Here is a 15,254-nt window from a genome sequence, read left to right on the forward strand (position 1 = left end):
TAATTTACAATAGTTTTTTGTTGTTGTTGCTTACAATTCTAGTTCTGATAAATAGTTAATAATAGGGGATTTTCTTATTTTGGATACCTGGTATTTGTTTCTTCATTTTTGTTTTGTTTTTGGTTTTCATATAAAATTATAGATGATCTTAGATTATAAAAAAATGATAACATTTGTGTAGTTTTTATTTTTAATTTTTAAAAATTACACTCTAACATTGTTTTTTTTTTTTAATTTTGTTTTTCCTTTTTCGGATTTTAAATAATACTTTTTGATATTCTGTTGCATTGAAAGATATATTAAGGTGTAATAGAGGTCCATCAATTAAGTTCTAAAGAACAAATGGAATTAGACAATCTCCAATTAATTAGAATTGGTTTCGATTTTCCCTTTATAAATTTAAAAGACTTTAGTAAAATGACAAATACATTAGAACTTTTTACCGGATTAACCTACTTTATGAGGATTTATTTGACATATATGCAAAGGAATTGACAATTGAAATCCACTGGGTTAACGAAATCCGGTTAAAATAAACGTACTATAATTAAGCAATTAAATTAAAAAAATTCTATTATGGTGCAATAATAATAAGATATAAGTTTGATCTACCATCCGCATATCAGGCATATTTTGAACGTAAAATCCTCGTGATTTTTCTCCCTTTACACTTCTCAACACTATTTCACATAAAGTGAGAAAAATTCTGAATGAAAAGGAGAGACACATTCGAGGATTTCATGAATGCCTCTTTATGCTGCATTCGTGGCACAATAAATAGGTAGTTCATTTAGCACAGCTGACTATTCATTTAACTGTCAAAGTGCGTAATATTTATTTGCGGATTTATGGTTAACTGAAGAATAAAAGACCTCGTCTCCATATTCACTCTAGTAGATGAGCGAATTGCTATAATCTTTTGCGCCCACCGAAGACAAAGATGAGCAGACCAAAGACATATTTTACGAGCGCCTAGAAAGAGCATATGACCGCTGCCCTGTCATGACATTAAAATTCTGCTAGGTGATTTTAATGCAAAAATCGGAAGGGAAAATATTTTTGGCCCCGCCGACAGAAAATTCTTCCTCCATGAAGAAACATCTGACAACGGCATGAGGTTGATTGACTTCGTGGCAGCAAAAACATGGTAGTAAGCAGATCCAGATTCAAGCATCTCGATATACACATGGCCATTTGGATTTCTCCTGAAAGGAGAAATATCGATTCGGGCCACTAACTTTAAGCAGCCAAGGTTCCCACTCGTCTGAATGCAGCAGCAAAGGTGCGATCTAACACAACACGGAAATTCGACGTCGAAAAGCTGCAAACACAATAGGTATCAGAAGCCTACTCCACTCAACTTTCCCACCTGCTTAACGAAAGCACTTCTTGTCACGATAATGGTATAGAAGCATCATGGCAAAGAATTGCCCACTGCCTACAAACTGCAGCAAAAGCAACACTTAGCCAAAAACCACCATCTCTTGATAGTACGACCAGGAGTGTCGTAATGCTACTGAGGCGAAAAACGCAACGTATAGGGCAACACTCCAGACAGTAGCAACACGTAATGTGATGGAAAATTATCGGGAGAAAAGGAAAGAGGAAAAACGTATTTTCAGGAAAAAGAAGAAACAAAAATAAAAACATGAGCGGAAGCAAATCGAGATGTACAGGAGTCAGAATGAAGTCCTGAAATTCTTCCAACGAGTAAAATGCCAAACCGAAGGATTTGGTGCAGGCACATCCTTCAGTACAGATAAAGAAGGAAACCTGGTGATAGTTACAGGCAGAATGTTGAGGATCTGGAAGGAGTATTTTGAAAAGCTTCTGGTATCAAATAATGGCGGTGAAGAAGATACCCCAGAATCAATAAGAGATGACGGTATAGAGTGTGTACCAGAATATCAATTAATATGCTGAAGAACAATAAAATAGTAGGAGCCGATGGGTTATCAGCTGAATTATTCAAGATTGGTGGTCAGATGTTGGTCAGGAGCATACACCAGCTATGCTCGCATCGCATATAATGTGCTATCCAGTGTGCTGTGTGAACGACTGAAGCCAATGACAATATTGGACCATTTAAATGCGGCTTCAGACCTGACAAATCAACAATAGAACAGATTTTCACTCTGCGCCATATCCTGCAAAAGACCCACGTAAAACACATCGACACATTCCACCTATTCGTCGACGATAACGCCATATTCGACAACCCTATCCATTCAGAGGTTTTTAAAGCCATGTCTGCGTTTGGCATTATTGCAAAATTAATACGGCTATGCAGGACAAGGTTAGCAGTTAAAGTCGGAAAGGACCTATCGGATTCTTTCAATACCGAACGAAGATTCCGACAAGGTGACAGTTTGCCGTGTGACCTTTTTAACATCCTGCTGGAAAAGGTCTTTGAGAGCGGTAACAGCCACTTTTGAATAAATTGAGAAGAAGTCTGTCAAAGTGTGTCTGGCAGTAAACGGCCAGAAGACCAAGCTGATGGTATCAACGCGCAAGACGTCCAGTAGACTCGGATCAACTGTGGAACTTGAGAACTACAGCTTCGAGGTAGTGAACGATTTTACATTACTCGGTACCGCCATAAACAAAACTAATAACATCAGCTTTGAAATCCGGAGGAGAATAGTGTTGCCCAACAGATGCTACTATGGTCTGAGTAAGCAACTCAAAAGCAATGCCACCTCCCGCCAGACCAAACTGACATTGATATTACCCGCGCTGTTGTATGGATGTGAAGCATGGGTACTTGGGCAAGCAGATGAGGCAGATCTTGGAGATTTTGAGAAAAAATTTCTCCGGAAGATCTATGGGCCGATTTGCGTTGAATACGGTGAATATCACCGTCGAATGAACAATGACGGATCGAGCTGCAGCGACTACGTTGGCTAGGCCATCTTGCGAGAACGGATGAAAATGCCCTAGCTCAAAAGGCATATAAAAGCGTGCCAAGTGATGGTTCACACAGAAGGTGAAGGCCACGAATCCGATGGAAAGATCAAGTAGAAGAAAATGGATCGGAAAATGGTCTATAAATAAGGTCGTCCAGGGAGGCCAGCTGGATATCTGCTGCCTCTCAAGTGTGCTGTCAAAATCCTTTATTGTGAATTAACTTCCATTATGAAAACGTAAACAAAAGCCAAATTTTGGACATTAGACTTGAGAAAAAACAGCTGACTTCCGCTAACTGTGTGAACTTATTAATAGATATTGACCTTATTATTGCACCATGGCCAAGGTCTTATTCCAGGGATATCAGCTGCCTCTGAAGCTTTCTGTCAAAATCCATTATTGTGAATTGACTTCCATTTTGAAAATTTAAAAAAGTCAAAATCAAAGCCTATAAACATGGTATAATAATATAAGGTAACAGCAAGTGTTGTTGTACAACAAACGATACAACAACCACATGGAAATTTGTTTTTGTAAGTTATACCAGTGTCAACGTCGTTTGACAGAAAAATGTAAACAAACTAATAAATTATATTTATTTTGAAAATAAAATATTTTCGAATTCTCAAAATAAATTTTGAAAAACATGAATGAAAATCTATCAAATTCATATTTCTATCGCATCCACAACTTTCCTATAATTGATCTATTGCCACTTATATGTGTAACACATATGAAAATGCAGGGAATTGTGAGTTATTCAATGAACAGGGATTTGCTTCCTCAAACTTTCCCAATAGACATATTGAGTAAAATGAATACGTGAGGGCATTTAATAAAGAACAATTTCGAATTGTATGCGTTCCCAATTTCCCTGTTGGGTGATTTTTACAAACATAATTTGTCAAATTCATATTGACACTAGTATTACGTTGGAATCAAATCAGCTGGGACTTGCAGTTACCTTTTATAATTGTACCATGTCCTATAAATAAATAAGGTCATTCAGGAAGACCAGCTGGATATCAGCTGTTTCTTAAGTTTGCTATTAAAACGTAAACGAACTGCCCCATTAAATTAAAACGGAAGTTGTACTATTTTTGGCATTTTCACAATGGCCAATGTCAAAAAATTATTAAAAAAATAAATTCAAATTTGAAATATTAAGTGAGACAATATAAAATCTTTTGACAAACGAAAATTACCCTCCATTTCCTTAATACATCTCTTTATATTTCTTTTTTTCGAATTTCCAATAAACATTTTTAATTTCCAGTTTAACTTTAATATATATGTATATGTAATCTAATTTGGATCAGTGTTTGAGTTTTTTTTTTTATAAATCATTTGTAATGATTTTTTCATTTTGAAATTCATTGATTTGATTGGATTGACATACAAAAATATTTATAAAAAAATTACACAAAAAATACATATGTATAAACACCATTATTTCTATTTGTTTTATTTTTTTAATCTTATTTTCATTTCGATTGTTTTCTGGTTGAGTGTTTTGAATAAATTGATCATTTATTCGAGAATAAAAACATATTTCAAATAAAATCTTTATATTTGTTTTGGTATAAAAAATTAAATTAATTTTTGTTTTAATATTATTAATATTAATTGTTATATATTTTTATTAGAAATATAAATTTTTATTGGAAAATAATAAGAGAATTAATGAAAATATCATTTTTAAACTTTGTATTAAATTTACAAATTAAGCACTATTACCAATATTAAAATTAATAAAGCAGATTATGATGTTCCATGTAATGAAAACTATTTGATTCGAAAATCTTGACCTTTGCATTTGAATTTCTTAGGATTAGACTACGTGTTTACTTTCGTACTTCTAATCATGATAAATGGCCTGAATAATAAACATAGTCTTTTTTTCAACTCGATACAAAGGAAATTTCCGAAAAGAATGTTCAATAAAAATTTACCTTAATGCTACTAAAATAAATTCTTTGAGTTTTTTTAATTTACTTTAAGTTTTTGTTTCTTTGTCTACATATTAAAAGAACGTATAACAATTTGTTTTTCAATTTTAATACATAACTAGATGTTAAAGCCATATTTTATTTTAATTTTTCTTTTATGTTTAAAAGGCAAAACAAATTATGAAATTTGCTAAGAAAAATAATATTTATTTAAAAATAAAATATGTAAAAAAATAAATAACCAAAATAATGGCAAGTAGTTTATATTTTTCAAAAATTGTACAAATATACACACGTAGTACACATATTTGCATGTGTACTGCGTTTCGGGGGCGGGCGATAAAATTCCATTAACAGAAGATGTTAATGGTTCCGGAACCGTACCGCCATTGGATCTAATTCCAGCTGGGTATAAAATACACACAACCTGCAAATCTGCAATGATGGTTTAACTTTTCATAGTAGGGAGGTTAAAAGCGGATTTACATATAACATTTAATCATGGCTAAAACCAGAATCAGGGTTTGTTTTCTTAAAAGCGAATTTACATATAACATTTAATCATGATTAAAGGCTGAATCAGGGGTTATTTTCTTAATCAGGCTAAATTTACCATGATTTACCACACAAATTTAAATCATCGTGCAGCAGGATTTATTTTAAATCATGATCGAAATCATGATACTACTAAGATACAACGCGGGTTTTGTACGAAAAAATACAACTCTCTCACAATGTACCAAAATTTGCAACTGTTTTTACATGCCGTTTGTTTTTAAATTTAACGGCTGACAAATACAAAAATGACAGATCAAAGGAAAATAAAAATTAATTATAGAATTTTTGTGTTTTTAGGTGTTTTTTACTTTCCAAACGATCACAGTATTGCAAAAACATTTCCATTGTGGTAATTCTTCTATTCTTTTTCAAATTGCAAACAAATATTTTTGGCGCAAATTGATAATTTTGTATGTATACTAACAAACATCAGATGATCGGCATTTAGATCATGATTAAGGGTATGTGTAAACAATTAGGGTGTATTTCTGGATTTCGTTAATGGAGTCGATTTAAAATCGTATATGTAAATGTACTTTAATCATGCTTGATTTACCCCCATTTATCATACAAATTTAAATCATCGTACGGCAGGGTTTATTTTAAATCACGATCGAAATCATGATACTAATGAGATGCAACGCAGTTTTTGTACGAAAAAAATACAAATCTTTCACAATGTATCAAAAGTTGCAACTGTTTTCACAAATTGTTTGTTTTTATACATAACGGTTGCCAAATGCAAAAATGAAAAATCAAAGAAAAACAAAACATATATGGTTTGAAGACTTAAAAGAGGAAGAATAAGATTTTGTAATTAAAACAAGTAAAAAGAACTATTATCTCCGGTCCCCAGTAGACCAATGGGTCCCATCTTCGGACTTCATAAGGACATGGTAAAGAGAATAGGTTGCACAAAGTTTGGTTCAAGTCGGATAGTCCGTTCGTATGATATTATAAAATTCATTTTTTGCACCTGAAGGAGTGGGTCGACATTCCCATCTTCGAAATTGAACTAAGTTTGGAAGAAATATTAAGATATGTAAAGTTTAGATGAAATCGGTTACTCTCTTAGAGAGTTATCGTGCGCAGCAGCCATTTCGATTTATCCTAGTTCAGACGAAATTTAGAACCAATTGGATTAATAGATTTTGAGATATAAATTTTTACTAACATTTGTCATAGACAACACAATTTTTTAAAAATTAATTGTTTAAATTAATTAATTACAATTTCGGCCAGACTGAACTTTTTATACATTCCACCGTGTGGAGCGCAATGTACGCATCGGCTTATGGTTCGAACGAGGGAGGAGGTGAAGCTGATAGAAAACACTATAAGCTACCCAAAACTGGTATGGACGATAAATAGTTTTCAACCCTATAAATCTCCAGGCCCAGATGGTATAATACCGGCCATGCTACAACACACAAATGAGCGAGTATTAGCCTCTCTGCAAGACATTTTTAGGGCTTTTCTGCTCCTATCTATGGAAAGAGGTAACAGTGACCTTCATCCCGAAAGCCAGGAAGTCGAGTCATACGCTACCAAAGGATTACATACCGTTTAGCCTCTCTTCCTTTCTACACAAGTCTTGAGAAAAGTTGCTAGACTCTGAAATTAGGAATACTATTAACCAAAATAAAATTATAAATTCCCAGCAAGCCTACATCAAAAGGTAAGTCAATGGATACAGCTTTACATGAGATGGTTAGACGCATTGAGAAGAATATTGAGTCCTCTGGCTACACTTTGGCAGTGTTCCTCGATATTGAAGGAGCCTTCAACAATCTAATGCTAGAGGCTATCCATTCTAATAGCACTCTACTCGTGCAAGAGCTTCATAGGTAAGAGCTGGGGATTAAGACCAGAGATCATACACTGGTTGTATGTGACGGTAATACTCCCCATTCTTACATATGGATGCCTTGTATGGTGGCAGGAGGTCAACAAAAAGATTCTGCTGACTAAAATGAACTCAGTAAAGCGATCGGCTTCGATCCTGACTACCTTAGCGCTAAGACGCTCACCACGAGCAGCCTTGAATGCGATCTTGAATCTCCAACCACTGGACACTCTAATAAAATTCCAGGCTGCTAAATGTGTTCTGAGGCTCCGAGAAACGGATCCAGAAGTACTTAGTGATTCTTTTCCCTCTCATAGAGACTTTAACGATATCAGAGTAGATTTTTCCTTAGGCATTTGTGCAGGTGTTTACTGTATGGAATTAGAAATATAAAACTCATATAAACTTAACAATCTAGCGTTTTTCTAGCATAAATCCTTGCAACCACGAAAGCGGCCGAGATAGTCAAAACACTTACTGCCGATAATACGTGACCGGTGACTATATATGTCGATATATAGCAGTTCTTGATTGCAAGGCTGCTCTGTATGATATACGACGGATAATTAATTTATGTTGGGTTTCAGGACATAGCAATATAGAAGGGAATGAGATAGCCGACAAGCTTGCTTGAGGGGGTTCACAGTCGTCCAATCTTTCTATTGAAAGATCTCGAGGCCAGATATCTGGCCTGAATTCTCTCGCCGAAGAACTTTTTCTCTGTTGTCACATAATAAGATAGAGATCAAAATCATTGTATGGATCATAACAGGTCTCTGCAAGTTTAGTTCCCTCACTTCGAAATGGGATTCCAACGGAGAGGATTACTGTCGTCTATGTGAGGACGAAGAGGAGCTAAAAACAATTGAACATATCCTCTGTAGATATCCACCGTTGAGTGTCAGAAGACCCAAATAGTTTGAAAAATATAAAATTGATAATTTAGCTTTCTTCTCCAAAATAGACCCCAATCAGATCCTAGGCTTTGTCAAAAATCTGGCATGGCTAAAATAACCATCTTCGATTACAAAGTGAACACCATTTTGATTTGTGTTCTCTTAAATTTGGTTGAAAGTTTTACTAGTTTTGTGTGTTAAAGAACGGGATTCAAGTAAAAAGATGCAAAACTTGTAAAATTAGTAGATTCTTGCAGGTTCTGGAACATATACCTACATTGGAAATAATCAAGGAAGAAGTTTTTATTCAATAGGACTCCGGAATGCCAAAACACAATCACTTAAAAATCTTGCTTTGAGATGAGAACATGCAGATAAAATCTCAAAATACAGTAAATGGAAGGGATCTTTATATTGATCATTTTCTGCATAGAAGTATGTCAGCTTTGAAAAACCCGGAATGGCCAATGATGCGGTACCGTTATATGGGACCTATACAAAAACGGGGACAGACATATAACATTTGCAATATCAAACATCCAAGGAGTAGTAGCGATCTCTATCGTAGTTGATTGACAGACAGACAAAGCAAAACCGACATTGAATTTTATTCCGATTATAACAAGGAGTACGTGTTTCCAAAATTTAGAAGATTCATATTGAAGACCCATATATATATGAGACAATTATTCAGAAATAAATTCTAATTAAAATCATACTAAGGAACTTAACACCATTCTTGATCGAAAAACAAATACCCCACTTTATATTCATAAAATGATGGAAGTAAATATACGTTTAAATGTAAAAATTAAATAAAACTATAATAATAAAAAAACAAGGAACAAATTTTGCTTTATGATTTTCAAGCATATTTTTTACTTTATTTCTTAGTTATTCTTTTTTCTTCAATTATTAATATATAATTTTTTTAAATAGTTTTTCATTTTTTTATATAATAACATAAAAACATTTTTTTTTTTTCATTTTTCACTGGTTGGAGACGACGGATGGATGGATGAAAGGATGTGAGATGAGAGAATGTTTGTGTTTTTTGTTTAACTATATTTATAATATTACTTAATTTGGTTTGTTGTGGTTGTTGTTCTTGTTTTATTATGTTTTCTTTTGTTCCTTCAAATTCAAAAGTATAATAATGAAATTGAAAAAATGGATGGATGGATTCAAAAAGTTATTTGTTTTTAAATTTAATTTACATTTACACAACATAAGAATAAAATAGTTTTATTTTTTCTGTTTTTGTTTAACTTTAAATACATAAATATTTACTTAATATAGAATTTGTTTTTATATTTATATATAAATATTTATTTTTAATTTATTTAGACTTTAGTAATAAAAACACATTGGTATTACAAAATAATGATAATAATTACACAATATAAAAAAAAAACAAATGTGGTGTTTATATTACGGATTTACTTTCTTCCTCAATTTTGTTGTTTGTTTAATAATTTTAAAATTAACTTAGATGTGAATTCAATTTAGTTTAATTAATTATTTAATAATAATAAAAAATATCTATAAAATAATTAAACACATTATGAAATTACTAATAAATGCTTATGGGGTAAAAATAATAATAAACAAAAAAAATAATTAATTAAAAAAAAATTCTATTTATTAAAACATATTCCTATTTTTAACACATTTTATTTATTTTTGTTTCCTTTTCTTTATGATAAAAATTATATTTATAAAATTTATTTATATATATGTATATAATAAGTATATATAGATATAGGATAAGGAAGATGACTGAAGAAATATTTCTTTTTTATTTTGATTGATTTCGTTTTCAAGAGTTAAAAAAAATTAATTTATAATTATATAAATATGTATAAATACATAGGATTTGTTTTCTTTTTTCTGTTTTGTTGCAATATATGTATAAATATATATAGATATAGTTTCATTTTTTCTTCTTCTTCTTCTTTGAAATTTTGTACAAAAGAAAGGGATTTAATGTTTGTATGGGGGAATATGGGGGTAGATTTTAATTTATTTATTTTTTTGTTTTAAATTTTACACAATTGAAAAGGAGTGATGTATCACGAGGTGATTGAAATCATAAAAATTAATGCTGAAGACATGCATAATTAGAAATGTATTTTTTTTGTAATAGTGACCCAAAGACTTTTTTATTTTTTAGTGGAACATCATGCCAACCATTAGCTTTATTAAAATCCGATTGCCCTTTGAAATCTTTAATAATTGTGAATACTAAACTCTTTATTTCTCTAGGATATTTTATTTAATATTTACAAAATCTGAATAAAATGCCCATTTTTTCAAAAAAGAAATGTTATTAGGTTTTCCAATAAAAAATAATCCCAGCAGACCAAATTCTCATGGACGTCATAAATGGGAGGTAAGATATATACATTAAGGTATGAAGAGGGTCTCATTCGACCTCAAAGCTAACTCATGCCATTGCCCAAAGGTCTGTTTCAAAAAACCCATGGATTTTATATTCTAATAAAGGAGCCTACAATGAAAAGCTCCCTATTGAGCAACATCCCTAATTAAATGATTTTGGAATCTGAATTTAATAATGTTTGAAGTATTATAGATTAATTGAAAAAATATATTTTTATGGTTCGAAATTATTAACTTATATGACCAACCTATTAAGGGTTTAAATTATGGTTCAGATACAGTAAAAATAATTTAATTTAGACTGTTTCTACATATTTTAGTCTTGAAACGAATTGAAATCCTATTTTTTTTTTTCAAAATAATAATTTTATATTTATGAACAACATTGAACATTTAATTTGCAGCCTCATAAAAATTTTGATACGAAAAAAAAGAATATTTTATGAAAGTATTTTTAATTTCATTAATTAATAAAAAAATCTCTAAGAATTTTATTTTTTATTCTGTTTAAGGACAGCAGTCACATTTTCTATGTCATAGGTTTTTTTTAAGGTTATGTAAAGAAGAGGGGAAATAAGTATAGGATTCTCCATAATGGAGTATTTGAATACTAAAAAAATTAATTAATAATAATTCTGTTTTAAAAAATAGTATTCCGTTTAAGAATTTTGTTTGTTATTCTATTTATGGACAGAAGTCACATTTAACATTTCCATGCTATATGTTTTTTTTTGGTTATGTAAAGAAGAAGCGAAATAAGTATAGGATTCTCCCTTATGGAGTATTAGAATACCAAAAAAAAATTAAATTAATAATAAATCTGTTTTAAAAAATAGTATTCCATTCCAGAAGACTATCTGATAGTAAATTTTAATATCCACCTCCATGACCTCGCTTTTGGTGTGTGTAGGTTATGTGAAGATTAAGGATTATTTTTTATCACTTTGATAACAATGATTACTTTTTAGTCGCAGACTCCACAGTCGTGAAAACATCACGGTTCTTGTTGCCAGGTCATTTTTAAGATATCTCGCACACAAATACAAAATAATTTTGAAAAAAGTTTTATGTCTTTAATTGTTTGGGAAATTTAAATAAAGCTCAATCATGGCTGTTCTATTTCTTCCTAAATATTCGATTTTTTTAAATGTTGAAAACTAGGTCTTAACTTCTTTTTTAGAATAACTTTAAATTTCGGCGTTTTTCAAATTGTTGGGAAATTATAGTTTTTTTGCTTTTTAACCACATCTGTAGAGTCTTATCTGAAGCCGATTAATTTTATTGGAGTCTGATTTGAAAAATTAGTTACATTCGAAAAATATTTCCCAATGTAATTTAGGAAGTTTTACGCCTAAAATAGTTTCGGAAATTTAAATAAAGTTTTAATATGACTGTTCTATTTATTCTTAATTCGAAATGTTGAAACACTAGGTATTAACTTCTTTATTAGCATAACCTGCAATTTCCGCTATTTTCAAACGGCTGGCAAACGACCATGCATTATATAGAAGACTTGTAAGTTCGTTTATATGTATTTTAAATTTAAGCAAATTCATTGACATAATTTTGTTGTTATTGTTTTTTTTTGTAATTAATAAAATATCTTCTTTTCAATGGCGGGCATGATTTCCGAAAACACGAACATACGATTCATACGTGGCTATGTACATACTGAATAACGTGTAACAGTTTGGAACCGGTCCACCATTCGTAAAAACACAGTTTTGAGAAAAAATGGTTTTAAGTTTGAGAGGCACTCTTGACACAATAAGTCGGCTACATTTTCAAGAGTTGTTGAGATTTTAAAGGGACATATTTGAATAAGTGTAAGTTCAAATTATATAAAAATTAAAAAACAAAATTCAATTGAAACTGCAAATGGGGTCCCCTAAAACGTTAGCCGGTTTTGTTTAAATTCAAGATTAAAGGTTTTTATTAAATATTTTGATGTATTAAAATTTAATTTGAACCATGCCATAAAAATAATGCAATTTAGAAAAGTTTAATTGTCTGTTTCTATAAATTCGATTCAGACAAAAACAATGTAAAAAAATGCTGTTTTGAATTTCACAGAAATTTTTTGCAAAACTTGTGATAAAAAATACATATTTTTCAAATCCATGCACGGTTTTTTTGACCACGAATCTAACAGAAATATCAGAAACGACATCTCAAGATTGAGGCTAACAATTTGTGATTTGTATTTTTTTTAATATTTGTTCAAGAATTAAAAAAAAAAATAAATAAATAAAATGTGAAGAATTTGATTGTAAGTCATTATAGTTATTTACTGTGTATTGTTTTTATTTTGAAGATTTTTTAAGATTAAACTGAATTTACAAATTTTTAATTTTAAGTTGGCATGATGATTTATTAAAAAAAATATGTGGATTGAAAAATTTATTTTCATTTTTTGTAGGGGTTGATTTTCACCTTAGTGTCTCACAAAAATATTATAAAAAAAGTAAAAAAATTAAATCAATAATTTTTAGTAATGTTTTCAATATTCGTCGATTGCTTTAAAACAAAAATAAATCGATCTGGTAAAATCTCAGATGAACAAGTGGACACAAAATTGAAATAAAGTTTGACTCTTCTCATGAAAGTTACCAACTAAACATTTTGAAATCCATGCGAACTGTACTTTGATAAATTATAAAGGATTTATTCAAAAAGCTTGACTACATACATCATTGATTTGTTGTTTTCAATGAACTTTAAAAAATTGTGGTAGGTTTGGTAAATGTATTTTACCATTATCGACTTTTCTTTTCATATTCTAACTTAAAATCGGGAAATACTAAACTTAAAATCCGGAAATATTACAAAAAAGTACATAGTAAGGCATAGTTGTTTTTATTAAAACCCCTTTTTATGTTTTCAATATTTAGTTGCTCCAAAACAAAATCCAGGGGTCTGGTAAAATCTCACTCGAATAAAAGGAGTATTAAGAACTACATTTTTTGAAACCATGCACTTTGAAAGGTATAAGGGAAATATTCAAAGCTCGACTAATATCAGAATTTTTGTTAGGTTTGATAAACCAATTATCGATTTTTCATATACAAAAATGTATTCAAACTTAAAATCGGAAAATTTAAGTTTTTTTTTTTTTTTTAATTTACAATTTCTAAAACTTTTCCAATGGACTTGTTACATGGGATAAATGGTGAAGAGCTGTAATTTCTCTATAGACTTAATTCGGAAACATTTTAAAATTTAGCTAAATTGACAATTTTTTTAGTTAATTTTAGAATACATATAGATAAAGATACCTTAAAAATTGTGTATAGTTTTGATTTAGTTTAGCCAATTTTAATTGTGGCAATATTATTAAGTTTTTAATTTCCCCCACTTTTCAATAGAATTGTAGCAATTATTTATTTAGTTCACTTCGTAATACAAGGTCATTATGGCCAGAGAATTAAAAACCTCTACATTAATAAAGACATAATTTGTTGTTAATATTTTTGTTGCAATAAAATTTAAAACCTTTAAACCTTTGCGAAATTTAATTGCATTTTAACACCATCAAATAGATTTTATTTAAATATAATCGGATTAAAAATTAATTTTAAAATCCGCCACAAATATACACACACAATATCATCACTCATAATCAAATGTGTTAAATAAAGAAGAACAAAAAATAAGTAACTAAAATCTACCCAGGATATTAATAATATAAATAAATTAAAAAAAGGGGAAATGGTGTAATTTTAATATTTGGGTGGGGACCTAGGTTGGTGTTAGTGTAGTTGTTGTTACTAATTTTATGTTTTTGTTTTTGTAAGTAGTAATAGGATTAATAAGTATTAAAATACAATTTTACGTTTCTTCTTTGTTTTTAACTTTCATATGATTGTATATTAGAGGGGGAGGTTTGCTTTAGTTGTTGTTTTGTTTTATAAATTAAAAATTGCTATAATTTATTAAACTTAATTAATTAAAAAAGAAAACATAAAAATTATTTTTTTGTTTGTTTATAAATATATATATACAACAATTTGTTTTTCTTTTTTTGGGAGGTTAAATGGTTTTGTTATTTGTAGTTTCGGTTGTTTTGTTTGTTTGTCGGGAGAGCAGTATCGAAGCGACATAGTATAAGAACAGTGGGAAGAAATGGGGTTTAGGGGGGCAGGCAACAGACGGCAGGGAATTTAACAATTTAAAATCAGATTTGTAGACACACACAAATACACGTTTTCCAAAAAGGAAAAGGATGGTATCTTTTTGTTCTATATTAGTAGCACTGCGGTATATGTGTGTGTATTTGAGAATTTTTTTAGTTGTGTTTTTTCTTTATAGTTTTAGAAAAAAGTGGAAAATTTCCGTTTGTTCGGTTGTCTTACACTATGGCTACTTGTACCATTTGTAGCGTTGACATTTACCACAGCCACAGAAGCATAGGCAGCCGGCTCTTCTGGTATGGATGTTGCTGCAGCAGCGGCAACACCAACGCCAACACCAACAATAACATTACCACCACCACCACTGCCACTCATACCGCCACCGACACCGCCACTATTTCCGCTACTACTGCTACTCTCACTGGTGCTGCTATTCCTGATGCTGTTGTTGATAAGTGGTCTGGATTTGGCCATTTGACAGCCACCACCAGCTGCCATAAATGTAACGCCGCCGCCACTGCTGCTGCCAATGCTATTCGCCGCCATCAACTTCCTATGGCCATAGGCA

At 30.8% G+C, this 15,254-nt stretch overlaps 2 protein-coding genes across 2 annotated transcripts in view; both read right to left on the reverse strand.

The window, feature by feature from the left end:
• Positions 1-15,254, reverse strand: part of LOC133338451 (protein yippee) — a 36,053-nt gene that overhangs the window by 14,322 nt on the left and 6,477 nt on the right. The window lies entirely within an intron of this gene.
• On the reverse strand, positions 11,902-15,232 carry LOC133338455 (putative lysozyme-like protein). Its single transcript, XM_061546627.1, has 2 exons — positions 14,909-15,232; positions 11,902-11,907 (listed from the first exon to the last, which is right to left on the reverse strand). Exons 1-2 carry the CDS (start codon positions 15,230-15,232, stop codon positions 11,902-11,904), a joined length of 330 nt encoding a protein of 109 aa, XP_061402611.1.

The sequence above is a fragment of the Musca vetustissima genome, unplaced genomic scaffold (assembly GCF_032173495.1).
Source record: "Musca vetustissima isolate MV318-11 ecotype Yass unplaced genomic scaffold, APGP_CSIRO_Mvet_v1 utg32702, whole genome shotgun sequence".
NCBI classification, from domain to species: Eukaryota; Metazoa; Arthropoda; class Insecta; order Diptera; family Muscidae; genus Musca; species Musca vetustissima.